Genomic DNA, 24431 nt, shown 5'->3' with positions numbered 1-24431 from the left:
ACGCTCTGTAATATCATCAAAAGGTTCAGAGAAATCTGGGAAAATCACTGCACATAAGCCATGGCATCAAAAAGCGACATCAGTGTGTAAAGGATATCACCACATGGGCTCAGGAACACTTCAGAAAACCACCGTCAGTAACTACAGTCGGTTGCTGCATCCGTAAGTGCGAGTTAAAACTTGACTATGCCATTTATCAACAACACCCAGAAACGCGTCGCAAATGCAAACGAATGCCTGAGCAAATTGTTTAAGAACAACATTTCTCAACCAGCTGTTGCAAGGAATTTAGGGATTTCACCATCTACGCTCCGTAATATCATCAAAAGGTTCAGAGAATCTGGAAAAAATCACTGCACGTAAGCCATGGCATCACAAAGCGACATCAGTGTGTAAAGGATATCACCACATGGGCTCAGGAACACTTCAGAAAACCACTGTCTGTAACTGCAGTAGCATCTGTAAGTGCGAGTTAAAACTCGACTATGCCATTTATCAACAACACCCAGAAACGCTTCGCAAATGCAAACAGATGCCTGAGCAAATTGTTTAAGAACAATATTTCTCAACCAGCTATTGCAAGGAATTTAGGGGTTTCACCATCTACGCTCCGTAATATCATCAAAAGGTTCAGAGAATCTGGAAAAATCACTGCACGTAAGCCATGGTATCAAAAAGCGACATTAGTGTGTAAAAGATATCACCACATGGGCTCGGGAACACTTCAGAAAAATCACTGCCAGTAACTACAGTCGGTCGCTGCATCTGTAAGTGCGAGTTAAAACTCGACTATGCCATTTATCAACAACACCCAGAAATGCTTCGCAAATGCCTGAGCAAATTGTTTAAGAACAACATTTCTCAACCAGCTTATTGCAAGGAATTTAGGGATTCCACTATCTACGCTCCGTAATATCATCAAAAGGTTCAGAGAATCTGGAAAATATCACTGCACGTAAGCCATGGTATCACGGACCTTGTATCCCTAAGGCGGTACTGCATCGAAAAGCCACATCAGTGTGTAAAGGAAATCACCACATGGGCTCAGGAACACTTCAGAAAACCACAGTTTGTCGCTGCATCTGTAAGTGCGAGTAAAAACTCGACTATGCCATTTATCAACAACACCCAGAAACGCGTCGCAAATGCAAACGAATGCCTGAGCAAATTGTTTAAAAACAACATTTCTCAACCAGCTATTGCAAGGAATTTAGGGATTTCAGCATCTACGCTCCGTAATATCATCAAAAGGTTCAGAGAATCTGGAAAAATCACTGCACGTAAGCCATGGCATCAAAAAGCGACATCAGTGTGTAAAGGATATCACCACATGGCTTCAGGAACACTTCAGAAAACCACTGTCAGTAACTACAGTCGGTCGCTGCATCTGTAAGTGCGAGTTAAAACTCCACTATGCCATTTATCAACAACACCCAGAAACGCTTCGCAGTGGAAAAGATTTGCATACCCCTGATTTAGTGCAGTTTGAGAGCGACTGAAATGCAAAAAGACAGGAGACGGTGAGACCTGGTGAACAAAAGACATTTGATCTTAATTGTCGGTTTATACAGAATCAAATAACTGAGTCACGTCAACAGAACCAACTTTGAGGACTCGCGTTAAACACGTCTCCATGACGGTTCCTCAGTACCTTCCAGTCACTTATCAGCCGGATGGTTGAGCTTCCTTCAGTTCCAGGAGCATCTGCATTCTTTAGAGACGAAAATCCACTTCCTGTTGGCGCTGGGATGGCGTCCAGACTTGGCGGTCTCACTGCAACACGGTCTGTTTGACAGCTCGCCCTTCCTTGTCGATGGCGAAGTTGTAATTCTTGGGGTTGTCCAAGACCTCTTCTATGCGCTGGTCCAAGTTCTCCAACGTGATGAAGTTCTTTGCATCCTCCTGGGGAGCGTGGAGCAACTGTAAGATCTGTACCAGGAAAGACTGTAGTCTGACTCTTACCTGCAACTGGAGCACCTCCTCTTCCTTCTGCCGGAGGAATTCTTCTTCTTGACGCTGACGCTGGAGGTCTGCTTCCACACGTTGAAGCTCCGCCTCTTCGGTCTCCTTCTGGATCCTCAACAGTCTGCCAAACACATGACGGGTTCATAGGGGCCAGACCTTTATTTCTGCCTGCTTTGTTTTGGTAAATCATGTCTACACAAGACTGTACGGTCCACTATGGACTGGACTCTCACTATTATGTTAGATCCACTATGGACTGGACTCTCACTATTATGTTAGATCCACTATGGACTGGACTCACACTATTATGTTAGATCCACTATGGACTGGACTCTCACACTATTATGTTAGATCCACTATGGACTGGACTCTCACACTATTATGTTAGATTCACTATGGACTGGACTCTCACACTATTATGTTAGATCCACTATGGACTGGACTCTCACACTATTATGTTAGATTCACTATGGACTGGACTCTCACTATTATGTTGGATCCACTATGGACTGGACTCACACTATTATGTTAGATCCACTATGGACTGGACTCTCACACTATTATGTTAGATTCACTATGGACTGGACTCTCACACTATTATGTTAGATCCACTATGGACTGGACTCTCACACTATTATGTTAGATTCACTATGGACTGGACTCTCACTATTATGTTAGATCCACTATGGACTGGACTCTCACACTATTATGTTAGATCCACTATGGACTGGACTCTCACACTATTATGTTAGATCCACTATGGACTGGACTCTCACTATTATGTTAGATCCACTATGGACTGGACTCTCCCTATTATGTTAGATCCACTATGGACTGGACTCTCACACTATTATGTTAGATCCACTATGGACTGGACTCTCACACTATTATGTTAGATCCACTATGGACTGGACTCTCACACTATTATGTTAGATCCACTATGGACTGGACTCTCACACTATTATGTTAGATCCACTATGGACTGGACTCTCACACTATTATGTTAGATCCACTATGGACTGGACTCTCACTATTATGTTAGATCCACTATGGACTGGACTCTCACACTATTATGTTAGATCCACTATGGACTGGACTCTCACACTATTATGTTCGATCCACTATGGACTGGACTCTCACACTATTATGTTAGATTCACTATGGACTGGACTCTCACTATTATGTTAGATCCACTATGGACTGGACTCTCACACTATTATGTTAGATCCACTATGGACTGGACTCTCACACTATTATGTTAGATCCACTATGGACTGGACTCTCACTATTATGTTAGATCCACTATGGACTGGACTCTCCCTATTATGTTAGATCCACTATGGACTGGACTCTCACACTATTATGTTAGATCCACTATGGACTGGACTCTCACACTATTATGTTAGATCCACTATGGACTGGACTCTCACACTATTATGTTAGATCCACTATGGACTGGACTCTCACACTATTATGTTAGATCCACTATGGACTGGACTCTCACTATTATGTTAGATCCACTATGGACTGGACTCTCACACTATTATGTTAGATCCACTATGGACTGGACTCTCACACTATTATGTTCGATCCACTATGGACTGGACTCTCACACTATTATGTTAGATTCACTATGGACTGGACTCTCACTATTATGTTAGATCCACTATGGACTGGACTCTCACACTATTATGTTAGATCCACTATGGACTGGACTCTCACACTATTATGTTAGATCCACTATGGACTGGACTCTCACTATTATGTTAGATCCACTATGGACTGGACTCTCCCTATTATGTTAGATCCACTATGGACTGGACTCTCACACTATTATGTTAGATCCACTATGGACTGGACTCTCACACTATTATGTTAGATCCACTATGGACTGGACTCTCACACTATTATGTTAGATCCACTATGGACTGGACTCTCACACTATTATGTTAGATCCACTATGGACTGGACTCTCACACTATTATGTTAGATCCACTATGGACTGGACTCTCACTATTATGTTAGATCCACTATGGACTGGACTCTCACACTATTATGTTAGATCCACTATGGACTGGACTCTCACACTATTATGTTAGATCCACTATGGACTGGACTCTCACTATTATGTTAGATCCACTATGGACTGGACTCTCACACTATTATGTTAGATCCACTATGGACTGGAGTCTCACACTATTATGTTAGATCCACTATGGACTGGACTCTCACACTATTATGTTAGATCCACTATGGACTGGACTCTCACACTGTTATGTTAGATCCACTATGGACTGGACTCTCACACTATTATGTTAGATCCACTATGGACTGGACTCTCACAGAGATCTGTGGTCCCCTCCAAGGTTTCTCATTGTCATCCCATTGGGTTGAGTTCTCTCTTGCCCTGATGTGGGCTCTGAGCCGAGGATGTCGTTGTGGCTTGTGCAGCCCTTTGAGACATTCGTGATTTAGGGCTATATAAGTAAACATTGATTGACTTGAAAAATTAAAGACCTCGTAAAAATAAAATCACATTTTGCTCCTAAAAGAAATCCACCCAAATTCGATCAAACTAGAGTCAAATATTTGCCCACCTTTATAGCATGTTTAAATTAAAACCATAACCAAGCGGACAAGTGATTGACGCACAGAGGGGAGGGGGGCCTCGCTCCTCCTCGTTCCAACACGGAAGACAGACCTTAGTTTTTTCGCCACCTGAAAAAAAACGTGACACAACCAAACGGCACCGCGCGCTAGTAACTGTGTAAGTCGAAGGAGTATTGAACAACAAATCAATGATAGAAGTGACAAACTTGCCACCCAAACAATACCCCGTTTGTTGACAAGAACACAGCCATGGCAGCACATTCAACCTATTTATTAGGCTTTTAAAAGGCACACACAATGCTCTCATATACCGTATCTGAAACGTACCGGTCCCGCACCCCCCCGCGCCCGCGTCGAAGTCACGTGGTGACATTGCTGGTTTACGAGCAGAGGAGCATGTTCGGCAGCGCACACACACGGAGTACTTACACGCAGACACAGTGTGTAGACAGAAAAGGGAGAACGGACGCATTTTGGTGTAAAAAGTCAAGATAAAGGTGAAGTTATAACACTGAAACACCCTCAGGAAGAGGTGCTTTAAGACATGTCTAGCTAGCTAGCGGCTAACATCCATCCACAGTGTTTTACCTACTTCTAAATCACTAATCCTTGTCTCCATGGCAACAAAGAAAGGACGTTTCTTACTTACACTGGAGGACGAGGAATAGCTAAACATGCTTCACTGCTCACCGGCATCAAAATGTACACAAACGCCATGGGTGGATCGACACCTAACATCCGCTGTAATGATATCAAGTACAAGCCCGTATCGAGTCAATACTACTATATTTACGTCGATATTTTTCGGTATCACATCTTTCGTTTAAAAAAAAAAGGTATATTACGTTTATAAAGTCAGTAAATATGTCCCTGGACACATGAGGACTTTGAATATGACCAATGTATGATCCTGTAACTACTTGGTATCGCATCGATACCCAAATGTGTGGTATCATCCAAAACTAATGTTAAAGTATCAAAGAAGAGAAGAATAAGTGATTATTACATTTGAACAGAAGTGTAGATGGAACATGTTAAAACAGAAAATAAGCAGATATTAACAGTAAAGGAACAAGTAGATTAATAATCCATTTTTTTTTACAGTTTGTCCCTCATAATGTGTACAAAATAATAGGTGTATAAATGACACAATATGTTACTGCAGACTAATTAGGAGTCTTTGTTTGTTTACTTACTACTAAAAGACAAGTTGTCTATTTTATTTAAGGACTAAATGACAATAATAAACATGTTTCATGTACACTAACATTTTTTTGTTCAAATAAAGCCAAAAATGCTATTTTTTAGGGTCCCCTTTATTTAGAAAAGTACCTAAATAATTTTAGTTACAACGCTAACGAAGGCCCGTTTAAAAGGCGGCTGGCGGCTTTAATTAATAATTAGATTTTTCTGCTGACCGTAGTTGGAGCAGGCGTTGGTTCTCCTGGTGGTTCCACGCCATGAGGGCACGATGCTCCGTAGTCTCCTGCCTCGCCTTCTCCTCCGCCAGGGAGCCCGTCTCCTCCTCGTACTTCTTCCGGAGCACCGCCTCCTTAAACTCCAGACTAGGACGCAGACGACACAAACAAGTTAGTCGGCATATTGGATAATATGTCTATTTAAAAAAAGATGCATCATGCTACACAATGGGGGTGTGGGGAGATAAACAATGGACTTGGTGATGAACTCAAGTAATGCACTAATATGATGAGACATAGTATAGTAGCCCCTAAAACGGGGGGGGGTCAAACATACGGCCCGTGGGCTGGATCAGGCCCGCAAACAGGTTTTTTCCGGCCCGCGTGATGAGTTTGCCAAGTATAAATATGACCACTAAATTGTCGTTTGGTGTAGATTACAGCTTTTTAATGTGTACTTCAACACGTAAACAGTACAGTATGTACTTTATTATCATATATGTAACTCTCTTATGAGTAATCTAATAATTTATGCACATGTGAAAAATGTCAATGTCAAAATATTACTTTGAATCTCTTTTTAGCAACCACTAAGTTGTCGTTTGGTGTAGATTTCAGCTTTTTAATGCGTACTTCAACACGTAAACAGTACAGTGTGTACTTTATTATCATATATGTAACTCTCTTATGGATAATCACTTGATTTATGCACAGAAGAAAAGTGTCAATATCAAAATATTACTTTGAATCCCTTTTTGGCAACCACTAAGTTTGTCGTTTGATGTAAATTTCAGTTTTTTAAAGTGTACTTCAACATGTAAACAATGCAGTATGTACTTTATCATATATGTAACTCTTATGGGTGTCAATATAAAAATATTACTTTGAATCCCTTTTTGGCAACCACTAAGTTTGTCATTTGATGTAAATTTCAGTTTTTTAACGTGTACTTCAACACATAAACAATGCAGCATGTACTTTATTATCATATATGTAACTCTCTTATGGGTAATCTAATAATTTATGCACAGACGAAAAGTGTCAATATCAAAATATTACTTTGAATCACTTTTTGGCAACCACTAAGTTGTTGTTTGGTGTAGATTTCAGCTGTTTAAAGTGTTCTTCAACACGTAAACAGTACAGTATAGGGCTGAACGATTTATCGTTTTCAGATCGAAATTGCGATTTCAGAAGTCTCAATCTTGAGATCGTGAAGGCTTCGGTTTTAGACGAACGTTATTTAGCTCTCCTGGCTGACATGTCTGTTGTGTATATGCAGCCTGCTCGTGCTACTCTCATGCCTTGTCAAACTCACCAATCAGAAGTGGTAAACTACTTGTGAGCAGGGCATGCCGTCACGCTAACCAATCAGAGGCGGCCATTGACGAGGCTACCGCGTACACGCCCACTAACAACTTTGGTGAAGAAACAAACGTCCTGGAGGAAATGGCTGCTGCCGCCGGGTCAGAAGTGGAGGAGGATTTAGTTTTAATACAGAAGAAGAGCAGCACGTCTGTCATTTGGGACTACTTCGGTTTCGAAACTTCAGATGTGCATCAGAAACAGGTACTTTGTAAAACTTGTCGGGCCAAAGTCGCCACATCCCAAGGCAACACGACTAATTTATTCCGGCACTTGAAAAATCACCACCGGCAGTTACACGACGAATGTATGACCAAAAAGTCCGGTGAAAAGTCAACCCCGAGCGATTCAGCCCATTGTAGCAAACATACCACAATTACAGCGTCGTTTGCCAGTATAACTCCTTATGAGAAGAGCAGCCGTTCTATTGTTAACAGAATAGATGTGCAATATTTGGGTGCTGCTAAGCGGTAAATGAATGACCCACCTATTTTAATGTCTGACATATTTTTCAGAAGGGCAGAGGTTGGGTCATTTTGTTTTTGTAATAGTATTTTCTTTATTACCATTACTTTTCAATTTCACTTTAAAATATTGTTCAGGTTTCTTCCAGGGTTGAATAAAGTACTTGAATTGCTGCTATAGATGTTGATAGGCTAGCTCTCTTGAGCCATAAAAGACTGACCTACCTACTTGAGTATAAGACTGTTTACATAAGGTCAGGATCCTTTTTTTCCTTTATTGAAGTTGTTGAATTTTGTTTTTCTTATTATATATTAAGCATTGCTTTTTGTGTTGGAATTGTTTTGTATTTTATTTAACTTAAACTTTTTTATTTATCTTAACATAATTAAGGTTTTTGTACTGGTTTTAGTTCTTTAGTTTTAATAACTGCTGTTGGTCAAGAACTTTGGAGAATGTACATGCATGTTTCTTAATAAATACATGTTTGAAGCAATTCTTACCTTTTAGTATTCATCCTTGCATTACATAGCATTTAATGTTTTCATGGTATATCATTTTTTGTCATGTTTTAAATCTGTTACTGTTACTGAAGCTTGATTTGAAAAGAAATCGTGAGTCAAAATCGAAATCGCAATTTCTGTCAGAAAAATCGTGATCAGATTTTTTCCTGAAATCGTTCAGCCCTAGTACAGTATGTACTTTATTATCATATATGTAACTCTCTTATGGGTAATCTAATAAATTATGCACAGAAGAAAAGTGTCAACTTTAAATCCCTTTTTGGCAACCACTAAGTTGTCGTTTGGTGTAGATTTCAGCTTTTTAACGCATACTTCTACACGAACAAAACAAAGTTCTGATTTTTGCGACTTTTCCCGCCTCAAAAAAATGCTACAATACATCCCAGTTTTAGTGTCTTGGCTTTGGCGCGGCACCAAGAGGACATTAAACTTGACTAAATGGAGGAAGTCGTAACAAACAGGTTTTTTCCGGCCCGCGTAATGAGTTTGCCAAGTATAAAAATTAGCTGTTTTTTGGGGGGGGGGGTTTAAACGAAAGAAACTGCTGTTTTAAATGTGTCCACTGGATGTCACAATAGCAATTCTGTTAGGCAAGCAAACGGTACACAGTAAAGGGTGACTGTGGCTCCTCCTCGACCCAAATGAAACTTAAAACCTACCGTTTTATGTCTTCTGCTTGGAACACACGGTCATTCGGCACCCTCATTGCCCCAAAATGTCTCTGTCAAACTCAAGAACTTAACCCTTTTGAATAGTTTTTACCTCCGTTTCTTACGGTCTGTTGAGTTAGCACTGGATTGACACGTGGACATGACAAAGGACGTATTTGATACCTCGAAGTGTTTACATGTTGTGTTTTTTTGTTCAATCCCAGAAAGACTGTGACTTAAACGTTTAACCCTGGCTTCGTAGATACACTGAGACCAAGTCTAAGCTCATGGTGTTTTGGAAACTGCACCAATTTCCTCAGAATTTTCAACAAACTTGAAGTGATTTTGTCCAGAGGATTATTTGTGATTTTTGTACGTTTTTTTCAGAATGTGCATGTTCTATTTTTGACCAAAGTAAAACAAAGCAATCAACCTGGAGTTGTCTTTATTTTTAATAATAATAATAATAATTATTATATACTGGACAAGTTGGTAGAGAAGGCCAGTAACGTGGTGGGAGTGGAGCTAGACCAGGGGTCACCAACGCGTTGCCCGCGGGCACCAGGTAGCCCGTAAGGACCAGATGAGTAGCCCGCTGGCCTGTTCTAAAAATAGCTCAAATAGCAGCACTTACCAGTGAGCTGCCTCTATTTTTTAAATTTTATTTATTTACTAGCAAGCTGGTCTCGCTTTGCCCGACATTTTTAATTCTAAGAGAGACAAAACTCAAATAGAATTTGAAAATCCAAGAAAATATTTTAAAGACCTGGTCTTCAACTGTTTAAATAAATTCATTATTTTTTTTACTTTGCCTCTTATAACTTTCAGAAAGACAATTTTAGAGAAAAAATACAACCTTACAGGATTTTGGGATTTTTAAACACATATACCTTTTTACCTTTTAAATTCCTTCCTCTTCTTTCCTGACAATTTAAATCAATGTTCAAGTAAATGTATTTTTTTTATTGTAAAGAATAATAAATACATTTTAATTTAATTCTTCATTTTAGCTTCTGTTTTTTCGACAAAGAATATTTGTGAAATATTTCTTCAAACTTATTAGGATTAAAATTAAAAAAAAATATTCTGGCAAATCTAGAAAATCTGTAGAATCAAATTTAAATCTTATTTCAAAGTCTTTTGATTTTCTTTTAAAAATTTTGTTCTGGAAAATCTAGAAGAAATAATGATTTGTCTTTGTTAGAAATATAGCTTGGTCCAATTTGTTACATATTCTAACAAAGTGCAGATTGTATTTTAACCTATTTAAAACATGTCATCAAAATTCTAAAATTAATCTTAGTCAGGAAAAATTACTAATGATGTTCCATAAATTTGTATTTTTATTTTTTCAAAAAGATTCAAATTAGCTAGTTTTTCTCTTCTTTTTTTCGGTTGAATTTTGATATTTAAAGAGTCGAAATTGAAGATAAACTATGTTTCAAAATTTTATTGTCATTTTTTTCGCGTTTTCTCCTCTTTTAAACCGTTCAATTAAGTTTAAATATCATTAATTATTAATAATAACAGAGTTGAAGGTAAATTGAGCAAATTGGCTATTTTCTGCAATTTATTTAAGTGTGTATCAAACTGGTAGCCCTTCGCATTAATCAGTACCCAAGAAGTAGCTCTTGGTTTCAAAAAGGTTGGTGACCCCTGAGCTAGACTCTCTGGCGGTGGTGTCAGAGAGGAGAAGTCTAGCAAAACTCCTAGCCATTATGGACAACACCTCCCACCCACTACCCTCGGACCTTGCGGGGAGAATGAGCACGTTCAGTGGAAGGCTCAGACTCCCAAAATGCAACACGGAACGACACAGGAGGTCCTTCATACCGACAGCCAACAGACTCTATAATGCATATGTTCCTTCTTGACTGCACTTAAATGTACAGTATATGTAGTATATAGTTATATATTATATAATATATTAATAAAAAATATTTATTATTATTCTTGTCTATTGTGAGCAAACTGTGGTGCTGAATTTCCTCCAGGGATGAATAAAGTACTTTGTATTCTATAATAATAATAGATTGTATTTGTAAAAAGCACTTTACATTGAGTAAACAACCTCAAAGTGCTATACTGTATTAAAAAATAAAAACAATAAAAAGATAATAAAAAATAAATAAAAATAAAAACTAGAAAAGCCAAATAGCTAGAATTGGTGTGCATATACCTAAAAATAAAGAGGCTTTTTTTTTTTTTAAAGGCTTTTTAAGCCTTTTTTAAAAAGCATCCACAGTCTGTGGTGCCCTCAGGTGGTCAGGGAGAGCGTTCCACAGACTGGGAGCGGCGTAGCTTTTATTTTTAAATGATCATGCCATGATTTTACCACTTGGGAATAGATTTTCCAACATGAGCTAAAACGAGTTTGACACCCCTTCCCTGAAAGCTAGGATTTTTTTATTTTATTTTTTAAATGAATAATTTCATAGGTAGAGCATAAAAAAAGATGTTTACAACCTCTCAAATACAGTTTTTTAACATGAGAGGACACCACAGTTATATTTACACTCGTTATAATCCAATGTAGTGATGCAGCCAATCAGAGGCCGCCATACTGAACAGCGCGCTCTGATTGGTTAGGTCTCATTTAGGACCTAAACATTCATATTTTTAGCTAGTTTAGCCATTTTTATGCCGGAAATGCGAAATTGCGGCCTAAATGAAACACAGGAGAACAATCCAGGAGAAGACATCTAAGCGCGATGTTTATGTTGCACGATTGCACCAAGAAAAATTCCTAGTTTGTGAACCCGTTCTGAAACAATGGCAATAAAACTATTCTGATGCTGATTGTCATTAAAGTATCAACAGGTGGTTATCGCGACACCACGTGACTACCAGTAGTGACATGTCCGAGGGCCGCTGAACGTACCGCAGCGCCCTCAAGATGAGCGCGTAGTCGGTGTATCTCTCCCGCAGCACCACCATCTCCACCGGGTCCACCGGAGGAGGGTGTTTGATTCGGCCCAGCTTGGACTTGGCCACCGGGTCCGTGCGCGACTTCCTCCCGCGTACAGCCTCCACCAGCACGGCCTGCCTGGGCGCCAGCAGCCGGGCGACCTGGACGCCTCTGTGGATGATTGCCTGGAACATTTTCTCTGGTTCGACGAAGCGTCTAAAAAAGGTATCCCGCTTTTTTTTTTTTTTTAGTGGTTAAAAGTGTCCGTTACCCGAAACCTGCACGCCGCCTGGAATGAAAAGTGTAACATTGACACTGTGGTACTAACATCAGGGGAGCAAGCTGGCGGCCATCTTGGTGTCCTCTGACCGGGAAGTGGTCGGCCGGGAAGCGTCGACGGCGCATTGTTGCCACCTGGCGGTTTGGGTAAGTTTAGTCTTGTGTATTTAAGTTAATTTATTTTGTAGAATATATATATATATATAGTGGGTTTGCTAGTTATCCACCAAATAGGCGAATGGAGAAACGGCTGCTATGCTGGTTCAGGGCTCCAATTTTACCGCCTTCGTTTTTGGCCGTAAAGCCCAAAAATATGTACCAACTTCCGGTGACCGCCCTTGACTTTTTACTTCTTAATGGACGAGGCATGTAGCAGTAAACGGTATAATGATAATTTGCGATAGTAGCTTTTGTAACCTATTTTTATGGGCTTGCCTCTTTGTGATGTTAAGTTCCTGTTATAAGCTGTTATACAGTATATGCCTTGAGCTCTTATTTTGAAGGCGCTAAGAGCGGAAGTGGTGACACGTTGTAGTGGAGCGGAGGTTTTGAAAGAAAGAAAATAAAGTGGTCCTCGATTAAAACTGGAGCCTACGCCTTAATTATTACTTTGGCCATAATTGGCAGCCCTAGATCTCATACATGGACACTATTTTTCAAATCTATTTTAAATATATGTATATCTATCTATCTATCGCAATAAAAGTACACCTGCAGGCAACTTCAACCCTAAACTAACACCCTCCCCGGATTGTAAATAATTAAATGTAGATACTTTTTCTTATGCTTTCTGATCTCTTTCTTTCTTTCTTTCTTTCTTTCTTTCTTTCTTTCTTTCTCTCACTATGTCCACTACTTACTGTACATATCCTACCAAGTCAGACCTAAATAATTAAATAATTCAATGTATATACTCTGATAATTATCTTGTGTGATGACTGTATTATGATGATAGTATATATCTGTATCATGAATCAATTTAAGTGGACCCCGACTTAAACAAGTTGAAAAACTTATTCGGGTGTTACCATTTAGTGGTCAATTGTACGGAATATGTACTTCACTGTGCAATCTACTAATAAAAGTTTCTATCTATCTATCTATCTATCTATCTATCTATCTATCTATCTATCTATCTATCTATCTATCTATCTATCTATCTATCTATCTATCTATCTATCTATCTATCTATCTATCTATCTATCTATCCTGCCTCGAAAGAAAATGTTTGCTTTGCATTTGTTATTCACATGTGAATAATGCTGTATAATAGACTGTATTTATATTATTCACATGTGCATAATGCTGTATAATAGACTGTATTTGTTATTCACATGTGAATAATGCTGTATAATACACTGTATTTATATTATTCACATGTGAATAATGCTGTATAATAGACTGTATTTATGTTATTCACATTTGAATAATGCTGTATAATAGACTGTATTTATGTTATTCACATGTGAATAATGCTGTATAATGGACTGTATTTATGTTATTCACATGTGAATACTGCTGTATAATAGACTGTATTTATGTTATTCACATGTGAATAATGCTGTATAATAGACTGTATTTATATTATTCACATGTGAATAATGCTGTATAATAGACTGTATTTATTTTATTCACATGTGAATAATGCTGTATAATAGACTGTATTTATATTATTCACATGTAAAAAAATACCTAAGTGTTTATTGTGTATTGTGAGCGAACTGTGGTGCTGAATTTTCCCCAGGGATCAATAAAGTACTTTCTATTCTATTCTATTCTATTGATGCCCTAAAATATGACCCCTCCTTTAAGGCAACACTTGCCTTGACCTTAAAAAGGTAAAATTTGAGGCCTGCTGGTTAGCTTAACAGCAACTGTTAGCATGTTTGTTGCTGTAAGACTCCCCCTTTTAGATTGGACGAGTAATACGCCGATGCCGTGTAAACCAGTTACTTGCAATATAAAATGGATATTACATTTTTTTGTTATAGTATAATTAAAGGTAATAGCTTGGCAGACTTGGGGAGTCATGGAAAAATACAAAAAAACCCAATAATGATAGCCATTTTAATATTTGGCCATTGAGCCGTGTTATGAATGTCTTTTTACATGATTCCAAAGCATTTCTTAAAACAGGGTTCGTACGGGTGCTTAAAAACCTTGAAAATGCTTGGATTTTAATGTTGTTTTTTCCAGGTTTGAACAATGCTTGAATTGTGGGTGAAGTGCTTAGTGGTGAATGCTTGGAAATGTGTATTTTCAGTTTCATTAAAAAAAAAGAAGCAGTTGTAGGTCTGTTATTTGTTTATTGGGCTTGTTTCTAGTAGTTACAGTTACGTCGAGTGTAACACCGAGGAGCTCCTTCTGAGCACAAATTCCTTAGACAGAAACAATCTGACTGAAATAAACTCAGAAGCGCTACATAACAATAGACTTTGTCTTCCACTGCATTTACGTACCGCTCACTGAATGTAAATGCCGAGGAAGAATAATTAGGAGTCTCAAATGTAATAAATACAAATGCTTAGATTCATTGGCGCACTGACTGAGTTGTACTTGCACATTTAAAGTCCAAGCATCAAGTGAGCATTCTACAAACAAATGGTCAAGTGTTTGCACGAGGAGCTTTAATCAGCTGTTGCTTTGACTTTAACTGCAACAATTCATGCAGTGCAGCCCTTCTACATTTACTTTTTTAGTCACACCGTGTGGAGAAGAAGGGGGACTTGTGGTGGACCTCTTGTTCAGCACAAGGGCGCATCTGTCTTGACATGGGGGACCTTTTTGACGATGGATGCATGTTGAGAGAGTGGTTAATGGTTGGATTCTTTTAGTGTATTCCAGGGAGGTAGGGATACGACAGCCGGATCTCTTCTCCTTCCAGAAGTTGTCTGAGAAGAAAACCGGTTCAAAAACATTAGAAGTCAAATAATGTGGCAGCCATTGACATAATTGAATATAAACATTATGTGATCATAGTTGCACACTTGCAAAAGCCCTCTAAATCTATCGTCTGGAGCTTCCAGTTAAAATGTGTTTTTTTTAGGGTCCGCCTGTACCCTGTATAAAGGACTCCCTTTGTACATGGACAAAGGACACTATTGTTATTGTAAGGTTTATTATTATTATTCCGCAGCTTTGCGCACTACTTTGCCCCCTTTAACATGCTTCAAAACTCACCAAATTTGACACACACATAGAAAAACGTGCCCCAACCACTTTAGTAAAAAAAAAAACTAAAAAAAAATTGCGCTCTAGCGCCCCCTAGGAAGAAAACTGCCTGTAACTCCCAGTACGAATGTCATAGAGACGTGAAACAAAAACCTCTACGTAGGTCTCACTTAGACCTACATTTCATAATTTAACATCCTCGGGCAAAAACCAACAGGAAGTTGGCAATTTCCCCTCCAAGACAAAAAATGACTAAAAACACTCATTTTTGCCCCTTTGAGCTGTAATTTGACCCCTTTAAAATACTTCAAAACTCACCAAACTTCTCACACACATCAGGACTGGTGGAAATTGTGATCTTAAAAAAAAACCAAACTCCAAAACTCAAAATTGCGCTCTAGCGCAACTTTTGAATAAAACTGAGACAAAACTGCTTCTCAGAGGAAAACACAGACAAAACTGCTTCTAACTTCCGGTAGGAACGTCTTAGAGACATGAAACGAAAACCTCTACGTAGGTCTCACTTAGACCTACATTTCATAATTTAACATCCTCGGGCAAAAACCAACAGGAAGTTGGCAATTTCCCCTTCAAGACAAAAAATGACTAAAAACACTCATTTTTGCCTCTTTAAGCTGTAATTTGACCCCTTTTAAAATACTTCAAAACTCACCAAACTTCTCACACACATCAGGACTGGTGGAAATTGCGATCTAAAAAAAAACCAAACTCCAAAACTCAAATAGCGCAATTTTTGAATTAGACTGAGACAAAACTGCTTCTCAGAGGAAAACACAGACAAAACGGCTTGTAACTTCCGGTAGGAACGTCTTAGAGACATGAAACAAAAACCTCTACGTAGGTCTCACTTAGACCTACATTCCATAATTTAACATCCTCGGGCAAAAACCAACAGGAAGTTGTCAATTTCCCCTCCAAGACAAAAAATGACTAAAAACACTCATTTTTGCCTCTATAAGCTGTAATTTGACCCCTTTTAAAATACTTCAAAACTCACCAAACTTCTCACACACATCAGGACTGGTGGAAATTGCGATCTAAAAAAAAAACCAAACTCCAAAACTCAAAATTGCGCTCTAGCGCAATTTTTGAATTAGACTGAGACAAAACTGCTTCTCAGAGGAAAACACAGACAAAACTGCTTGTAACTTCCGGTAGGAACGTCTTAGAGACATGAAACAAAACCCTCTACGTAGGTCTCACTTAGACCTACATTTCATAATTTAACATCCTCTGGCAAAAACCAACAGGAAGTTGGCAATTTCCCCTTCAAGACAAAAAATGACTAAAAACACTCATTTTTGCCTCTTTGAGCTGTAATTTGACCCCTTTTAAAATACTTCAAAACTCACCAAACTTCTCACACACATCAGGACTGGTGGAAATTGCGATCTAAAAAAAAAAAAAAACTCCAAAACTCAAAATTGCGCCCTAGCGCAATTTTTGAATTAGACTGAGACAAAACTGCTTCTCAGAGGAATACACAGACAAAACTGCTTGTAACTTCCGATAGGAACGTCTTAGAGACATGAAACAAAAACCTCTACGTAGGTCTCACTTAGACCTACATTTCATAATTTAACATCCTCGGGCAAAAACCAACAGGAAGTTGGCAATTTCCCCTCCAAGACAAAAAAATGACTAAAAACACTCATTTTTGCCTCTTTGAGCTGTAATTTGACCCCTTTAAAATACTTCAAAACTCACCAAACTTCTCACACACATCAGGACTGGTGGAAATTGCGATCTAAAAAAAAACAAAAAACTCCAAAATTCAAATAGCGCAATTTTTGAATTAGACTGAGACAAAACTGCTTCTCAGAGGAAAACACAGACAAAACTGCTTGTAACTTCCGGTAGGAACGTCTTAGAGACATGAAACAAAAACCTCTACGTAGGTCTCACTTAGACCTACATTTCATAATTTAACATCCTCGGGCAAAAACCAACAGGAAGTTGGCAATTTCCCCTTCAAGACAAAAAATGACTAAAAACACTAATTTTTGCCTTTTTGAGCTGTAATTTGACCCCTTTAAAATACTTCAAAACTCACCAAACTTCTCACACACATCAGGACTGGTAGAAATTGCGATCTAAAAAAAAAAAAAACTCCAAAACTCAAATAGCGCAATTTTTTAATTAGACTGAGACAAAACTGCTTCTCAGAGGAAAACACAGACAAAACTGCTTGTAACTTCCGGTAGGAACGTCTTAGAGACATGAAACAAAAACCTCTACGTAGGTCTCACTTAGACCTACATTTCATAGATTGACATCCTTCATCAAAAATCAACAGGAAGTTTGCTATCCCTCCTTCAAAACAAATGTTTTGTTTAATCCGGTCACCAAACATCAAACATTATCTCCTCTGAGCGCGTTTGTCGTTTCGGCTTCAAACTACTACAGGAGAGAGATTGAACCCTTCTAATTAAAAGTTTACGAAAGCGTTTTGATAAGTGCTACGGTTTTGATTTTACGAGCCTTCGAAGAAACGCTGCGCTGATGCTGCTCCGCTGCCTATAATGACAACGTGAAATGGAATTATTTCTTTTTTGTCCTCAAAATTCTACACACAATACCCTATAATGACAATATGAAATGGAATTAGGACTAGCATCAGCCAAATATGTGGACCCGACCAACGCTACTTGCTGCTTTAATTTACTATTGTATTTTTTATTATTCTTTATTATTGAGTTCACCCCTACACTGCTCACAGGCATTCAGGAAAGTCTTCTTTTCATGGTTCCTGAAGATTCATTATATGCTGTGATGTGTTTACCAGTTTATAGTCCTTAATTCCTTAATTCATTTCTTTCTGGGGCATTTAGGCTCGACATCATTCACACAGGAATGTCTTGCTTTTTTTACATGCAGAAAGTTTTTGCGCTAGTTTAGTTTAGTTTATTAAGGATCCCCATTATTCTACACCGCAGTGGAGACTATTCTTCCTAGGGTCCAGGCAAAAAAAACATCACACAATCACAAAACAAAAGATTACAATGCAGTACAACATGATCAAATAATAAAATGTTGTAATACAAAAATAGCAACAACAAAAAAAAAAACCCAATAACTTAGAGTTTACGTGTGCCATTGGTACTCTCTAAATACAATTTAAAATCGTTTTAGTAACTAGTCAAGGGAGTTTGTCCCTTGTTATGTTAAAAGTAGCCTTTGTTACCACTATTATTATTATTTTCTAAATAAAGGGGACCACAAAAAAATTTAATTATTGGCTTTATTTTAACCAAAAATCTTACAGTACATTAAACATATGTTTATTATTGCAATCGAAGAACAATTTTGTCTTTTAATAAAATAGTGAACAAACTAGACAACTTGTCTTTTAGTACTAAGTAAGCAAACAAAGACTGTTGACGTATGCAGTAACATATTGTGTCATTTTATTATTTTAGTGATTTCGAAGTAGCTAAAACACTGCCGACAGCGGATGGATGTTAGCCGCTAGCTAGCTAGCCATGTCTTAAAGCACCTCTTCCTGAGGGCGTTTCAGTGTTATAACTTCACCTTTATCGTCAGTTTTTAGACCAAAATGCGTCCATTCGGCCTTTTCTGTCTACACACTGTGTCTGTTTGTAAGTACTCCGTGATTATGCGCTGCCGAACATGCTCCCCTGCCCGTAAAACCAGCAATGTCATGCCTGAGAACTGGTACTTTTCAGATATAGTACTGTTTTTGATTCATTAGTACCGCGATACTACACTAGTACCGGTATACCGTACAACCGTACCACTAATAAAAACATAAATTAGTGTGAATATACAGGTAAACACAGTGCTTTTCATTCTTTAACTCATTTTTACACATAGGGTAAGGCTTGTTGTTCCAACACCGTACAGTAGATGTCATCGTAATGCTGCCTTAACCAGAGTCGTGTATGGAAAATCTGGTTTCAAGCAATCTCCTCAATTATATCATTCTTTAACTCATTTTTACACATCATAATTGAACTGTATGCACTGTGTAGCTTAGGGTAAGGCTTGTTGTTCCAACACCGTACAGTAGATGTCATCGTAACGCTAGAGTATGGATAACCTGGTTTCAAGCAATCTCCTCAATTATCGGTCAATGGGCACTCACATGACTACAGGGCACCCTGTTCTGTACCAGTTTGAAGCCGCACTGCAGTTCCTCATTATACATTTCTTTTAACTGAAAAGGTTTGCCTGTAAACATGCCCTGTCGTGTGGCTTGGGGATGTGCCACTTGCAAAAAATGCAGGATGGAACCCAGAAAGGAGAAAAATACGGGAAGTGGCATTTCGCCGGGAAGGCGAGAGCACCAATGAATGAGAACAGTATCTTGTGCGGGGTAAGCAAGCGTATACATACACATGGGAAACTTGGTGTATCGCACTCCCAGTAACTGTGAATTACTAGACTTTGCCTGACAAAACTGTGCTTCAAAATTGCACCTTTTCTGCATGTGTCACCAATAACCTGAACCAAAGTAATGTATATTGCAGTAAAAAGCAGCTTTAGCTAAGTATTCCAGTTAATATGGTGATAATGAAATCAAGAAGCCATGACTCACCAGAGCAAAACCTATGAAAAATATTTTCAAAAGCACAGGCGGACATAGTGCAGTGTTTATAAAGAGTACATTGGAGGCAGCTGCTACAGTGGACATAGTTCACACAAAAGTCATAATTTCTTTGGAATTGTTGGTCCAAAGCTAATGAGGATAATACATGATCCTGGGGGTGCAGATAATCAGCAGGGCATGCACTGTTTGCGTTGGATGAAATAAAGCACAGCTCCCTCCCCCTATTCTACAGAGGCACTATAGAGAGCCTGCTGACCAACAGTATCTCTGTCTGGACTGGAGCCTGCAGTTCCTCGGACTGGAAGTCTCCAGAGAGTGGTGAGGACGGCGGAAAAGATCACCAGGACTCCTCTTCCTCCTATCCAGGAGATTGCAAAAAGCCGCTGCCTGACCAGGGCTCAGAAAATCTGCAGAGACTCCTCCCACTCCCACCAAGGACTGTTTTCACTGCCGGACTCTAGAAAGAGGTTCCGCAGCCTCCGTAGCAGAACCTCCAGGTTCTGTAACAGCTTCTTCCCTCAGGCCGGAAGACTCTTGAACGCATCATAATAATCCCCTAAATTCCCCCCAAAAAATGGATTAACTCGCTGGAATATAAAGACAATATAACATACATCCATAAACGTAGATGCATATGCAAAAGTGCAATATATTTATCTTATTGCTTTTTTATCCTGCACTACCATGAGCTAATGCAACAAAATTTCGTTCTTATCTGTACTGTAAAGTTCAAATTTGAATGACAATAAAAAGGAAGTCTAAGTCTACATTTATTTTTGGTCATTGTTTATTTTCTGACCTACATTTCGCCGGCGGGAGTGTGTTGGGGAGCCGCTGGTCACTAATGGCGGCAACATTGCCCCCAAATTATATTATATGTACTACTTTGACAAAATCAAAGCATGTTTTATGGGAGGTTTATGAGCTGGAGTATAGACTATATTTAGACTTGGTTCAATTCGTCTGAAAAACTAAAGTCAGAACGACTCAATTGCATGCTTCCAGGCACAGCCACATGCATCGTAGGTGCCGAACTTAGCGCCTCTCGTGTAGTTGTCCATACTTTCTCTACACACGTCCCTGGCTTTAACACAGCTCACAAGCCCCGGTATGCCAGAACAATGTGGACGTCTCACCTGTATGCACCGATTTCAATGTCCAAAGCCATCTTGACATTGAGAAGGTCTTGGTAGTCTTTCAGGTAGCGCCCCATCTCCTGCTTGGCTTCATGGATGTCTCTATCCAGTTCATTGATCCTCAGCTGGGAACGACAAAGGAAAAAGTCTGTTAGATGTTGGAGTGTAAACGTGTAATGCAATAATTTAGTTGTGTGTGCTGTGTAGTAGGTTTTTTTACACTACCGCCACCTACAGGACCGGAGAGGAACAAAATTAGCTTCCTCATTCACCTGGTACTTGTCCACCTCCTTCACTTGGGTCTCCTCAAGCTCTGCCAGCTGTTTTTTAAGGGAGTCGATGACATTCCGGAGAGCCTCGATCTCGGAGGAGCGGGACTGGAGACGTCTCTGGTACTCCACGGTCTCCTCGCGGATGGCGTGTGCCGCTTCGTTGTTCTTGCTGGCCACCTCTGCCACGCTGGCGCACTTGCTCCTGTACCAGTCCTCTGCGGCCTGCATGTTCTTGCCGGCCAGCCGCTCGTACTGGGCCCGGATTTCCCGCAGCGCCGCGGAGAGGTCGGGCCGGGCCACCTTCACCTCCTCCACGCTGATGTTGACCACCTGCAGCTGGGCCTGCAGCTCCTTGTGCTCCTCAGCAAAGACTTTCCTTAGGAAGGCTATCTCGTCACACAAGGAGGCCACGGTGGCCTCAGCGTCACAGTTGGAGAGCCCGGCCCGGTCCGCCTCCTCCCTGACTTGCAGAAGCACTTCCTCAGCAACCACACGCCGCTGAACCTCCTCCTCCAAGCGCACCTTCATTTGCTCGTGCACACCATGCAGGTAGTCCCTCTCCGTCTCCATCTGCACCTTGTCTTCGTTCTCAGACTCAATCGTGGCCCTCAAAGTACGTGCCTCCCCTTCGTAAGTAGCCTGCAGGCGGGACGGATGGTTCTGCCGCTTGCGCAACCCCTCTAGTTCCACCAGCAGAGCTCGGTTCTGCAGCTCCAGGTGCCTGACCTTCTCGATGTAGGTGGCGAAGCGGTCGTTGAGGTCCACCAACTGCTCTTTCTCCTGTGAGCGCAGACCCAGCAGCTGTGAGTTGACAGAGCTGGCCTGGCCCAGGTCCATCCTTTCGTAACCATCTGGAAAGGAAGAGGAGACCAGCTTCACGGCCCTCCTGTCTGATTGTGGAGCTGGAAGTGAGGAGGACTGGGATGCATTAAAGGGGAGTCGGGAGCCTTTGAAGCTGTCCCAAGGTCGGCGGTAGAAGATGAAAGAGCTCATGATTACTTTTTTTTTTTTGGATTTTCTTAACGAAACTGAAATGGATGTTTTAGTTTCAGAAGATTAATTTAAGTCCCCCTTGTTCTGCACACCATCGGTGTGAATGAGTGAGCGTTTCTGCACTGCAGCAGCTCAGTGATGCTGCAGAAGCCTCACTTTTTATAGCGCAAAATAGACCCCCTCCTCTTCTGCCCCCTCCACATGAGTGATGTCAGCATTGAACGGGCCAATAGCAGACTGCTGCAGTGACTAGAGCTGAGCTCGGTCTTCAGACTCTCACTCTCAGCAATAAATGAGCTCTAGATCTTTGACAGTAGTCACACAGAAGGACAGCGAGAAGTGTTTACAATGACAACAATAAATTATATTTAGCTCATAGAGAGGAAGCTTCCTGCACTTTAGTTGTTCAATTTTATTTTAGACTTAGATCCTAGTGATCTCCATGCAGAGTGTTGTCAATTGGTCTACATGTTAATGCATGTGGTTCAAGTGCCATACTTGACCTTGTACCATTCAGGATTTGATCAAGCTCATCAGGAAAAACACGACTTCAAAGTTGACTGTTGAATTCCGGGAGATCAGTTCAGCGAGCATCAAAAGATGAACTCTTGATGTGTACTTGTAGTACTGTACTTATTCTAGAGCAGGGGTGTCAAACATACGTTCCGGCCCGCGAACAGGTTTTATCCAGCCCGCGAGATGAGTTTGCTAAGAACACAAGTGGGCTGAAATTTTAGAATTTAAGAAACTGCAGCTCTAAATGTGTCCACTGGATGTCGTAGCATCAATGATTTGTATGACGTTTTAAGGTTGAGGCAAAACTTGGACACTAGGTACTTAGGCTGCCTATTAGTGATCGTATTCAAAATGTGGATTGTATATGTCTGGGGTGTCCAAAGTGTGGCCCGGGGGCCATTTGCGGCCCGCAGCGCGATTTTTATTGGCCCGCGACACATTCTATAGACCAGGGGTCGGCAACCTTTACCACTCAAAGAGCCATTTTGGCAAGTTTCACAAATTAAAGAAAATAATGAGAGCCACAAAAAAATTTTTAAAATGAAAAACACCGCATACAAAGCTGAAATTGCTTTGTGCTATGTTAAGGCACCTTAATATGAAAATTTGATGTTAGTGCGGCCCGCGAGTTTTGAATGAATGGCGCTTGATAGCGTCATACTTGCCAACCCTCTCATTATTTCCGGGAGACTCCCGAATATCAGGGCGCGATGGCACTGCTTTTGGCGCCCTCTACAGCCTGCCCAAACAGTGTACCTGCTCGACCACATGTAGAATGCAGCTTCAGCTTGCTCATGTAAGTGACAGCAAGGCGTACTAGTTCAACAGCCACACAGCTTACACTGACGGTAGCCGTATAAAACAACTTTAACACTGTTACGTTACAAATATGCGCCACACTTTGAACCCACACCAAAAAAGAATGACAAACACATTTCTGGAGAACATCTGCACTGTAACACAACATAAACACAACACAACAAATACCCAGAATCCCATGCAGCCCTAACTCTTCCGCTCAACCGACGCAGGGAGGGGGGTGGGGTTGATGTGTGGGGGGGTTTGGTGGTAGCGGGGGTGTATAATCTAGACCGGAAGAGTTAGGGCTGCATGGGATTCTGGGTATTGGTTGTGTTGTGTTTATGTTGTGTTACGGTGCGGATGTTCTCCACAAATGTGTTTGTCATTCTTTTTTGGTGTGGGTTCACAGTGTGGCGCATATTTGTAACGTAACAGTGTTAAAGTTGTTTTATACGGCTACCGTCAGTGTAATCTGTGTGGCTGATGACTAAGTATGCCTTGCTGTCTTCTACGTGTGCAAGTAAAAACTACATACAACATGTAGCCGGGCTGGCACGCTGTTTGTAAATGCTATAGAGGACAATTACTGCGGTGCAATTAGGGCACGCCCTTAATTTAGTAATTAGAGTGAAAATAGGATTATATTTGCCCTGGGAGTTTTCTAGGAGAGTCACTGAGATCCATAAGTCTCCTGGGAAAATCGGGGGGGTCGGCAAGTATGCAGCTGAGCCGCATCAGAGTGGTCAAAGAGCCGCATGCGGCTCCGGAGC

General features: G+C 40.2%; 3 protein-coding genes across 5 annotated transcripts in view; 1 reads left to right on the top strand and 2 right to left on the bottom strand.

Moving 5' to 3' along the window:
* Positions 1 to 1518: 1518 nt before the first annotated feature.
* On the bottom strand, positions 1519 to 12438 carry mrps26 (mitochondrial ribosomal protein S26). Its single transcript, XM_062034718.1, has 4 exons — positions 11876 to 12438; positions 5994 to 6140; positions 1963 to 2086; positions 1519 to 1902 (listed from the first exon to the last, which is right to left on the bottom strand). Exons 1-4 carry the CDS (start codon positions 12094 to 12096, stop codon positions 1771 to 1773), a joined length of 624 nt encoding a protein of 207 aa, XP_061890702.1. The 5' UTR covers positions 12097 to 12438; the 3' UTR covers positions 1519 to 1770.
* Positions 12250 to 24431, top strand: part of alms1 (ALMS1 centrosome and basal body associated protein) — a 237185-nt gene continuing 225003 nt past the window's right edge. For 2 of the 3 annotated variants that reach the window (XM_062034716.1, XM_062034713.1), the window contains exon 1: positions 12250 to 12328. The gene's annotated coding sequence lies outside the window, so the exon portion shown is untranslated. The remainder of the gene's footprint in view (positions 12329 to 24431) is intronic. The other variant, XM_062034715.1, reaches the window with a different exon arrangement.
* Positions 14468 to 22491, bottom strand: neff2 (neuronal intermediate filament family member 2). Its single transcript, XM_062034051.1, has 3 exons — positions 21352 to 22491; positions 21080 to 21204; positions 14468 to 15072 (listed from the first exon to the last, which is right to left on the bottom strand). The coding sequence occupies exons 1-3, from the start codon at positions 22342 to 22344 to the stop codon at positions 15012 to 15014; spliced, it is 1179 nt and encodes a 392-aa protein (XP_061890035.1). The 5' UTR covers positions 22345 to 22491; the 3' UTR covers positions 14468 to 15011.

This window comes from Entelurus aequoreus, linkage group LG23 (assembly GCF_033978785.1).
Source record: "Entelurus aequoreus isolate RoL-2023_Sb linkage group LG23, RoL_Eaeq_v1.1, whole genome shotgun sequence".
NCBI lineage: Eukaryota > Metazoa > Chordata > Actinopteri > Syngnathiformes > Syngnathidae > Entelurus > Entelurus aequoreus.
The sequence above is the reverse complement of the archived record's forward strand: the minus strand, read 5'-3'. Positions and strand labels throughout refer to the sequence as shown.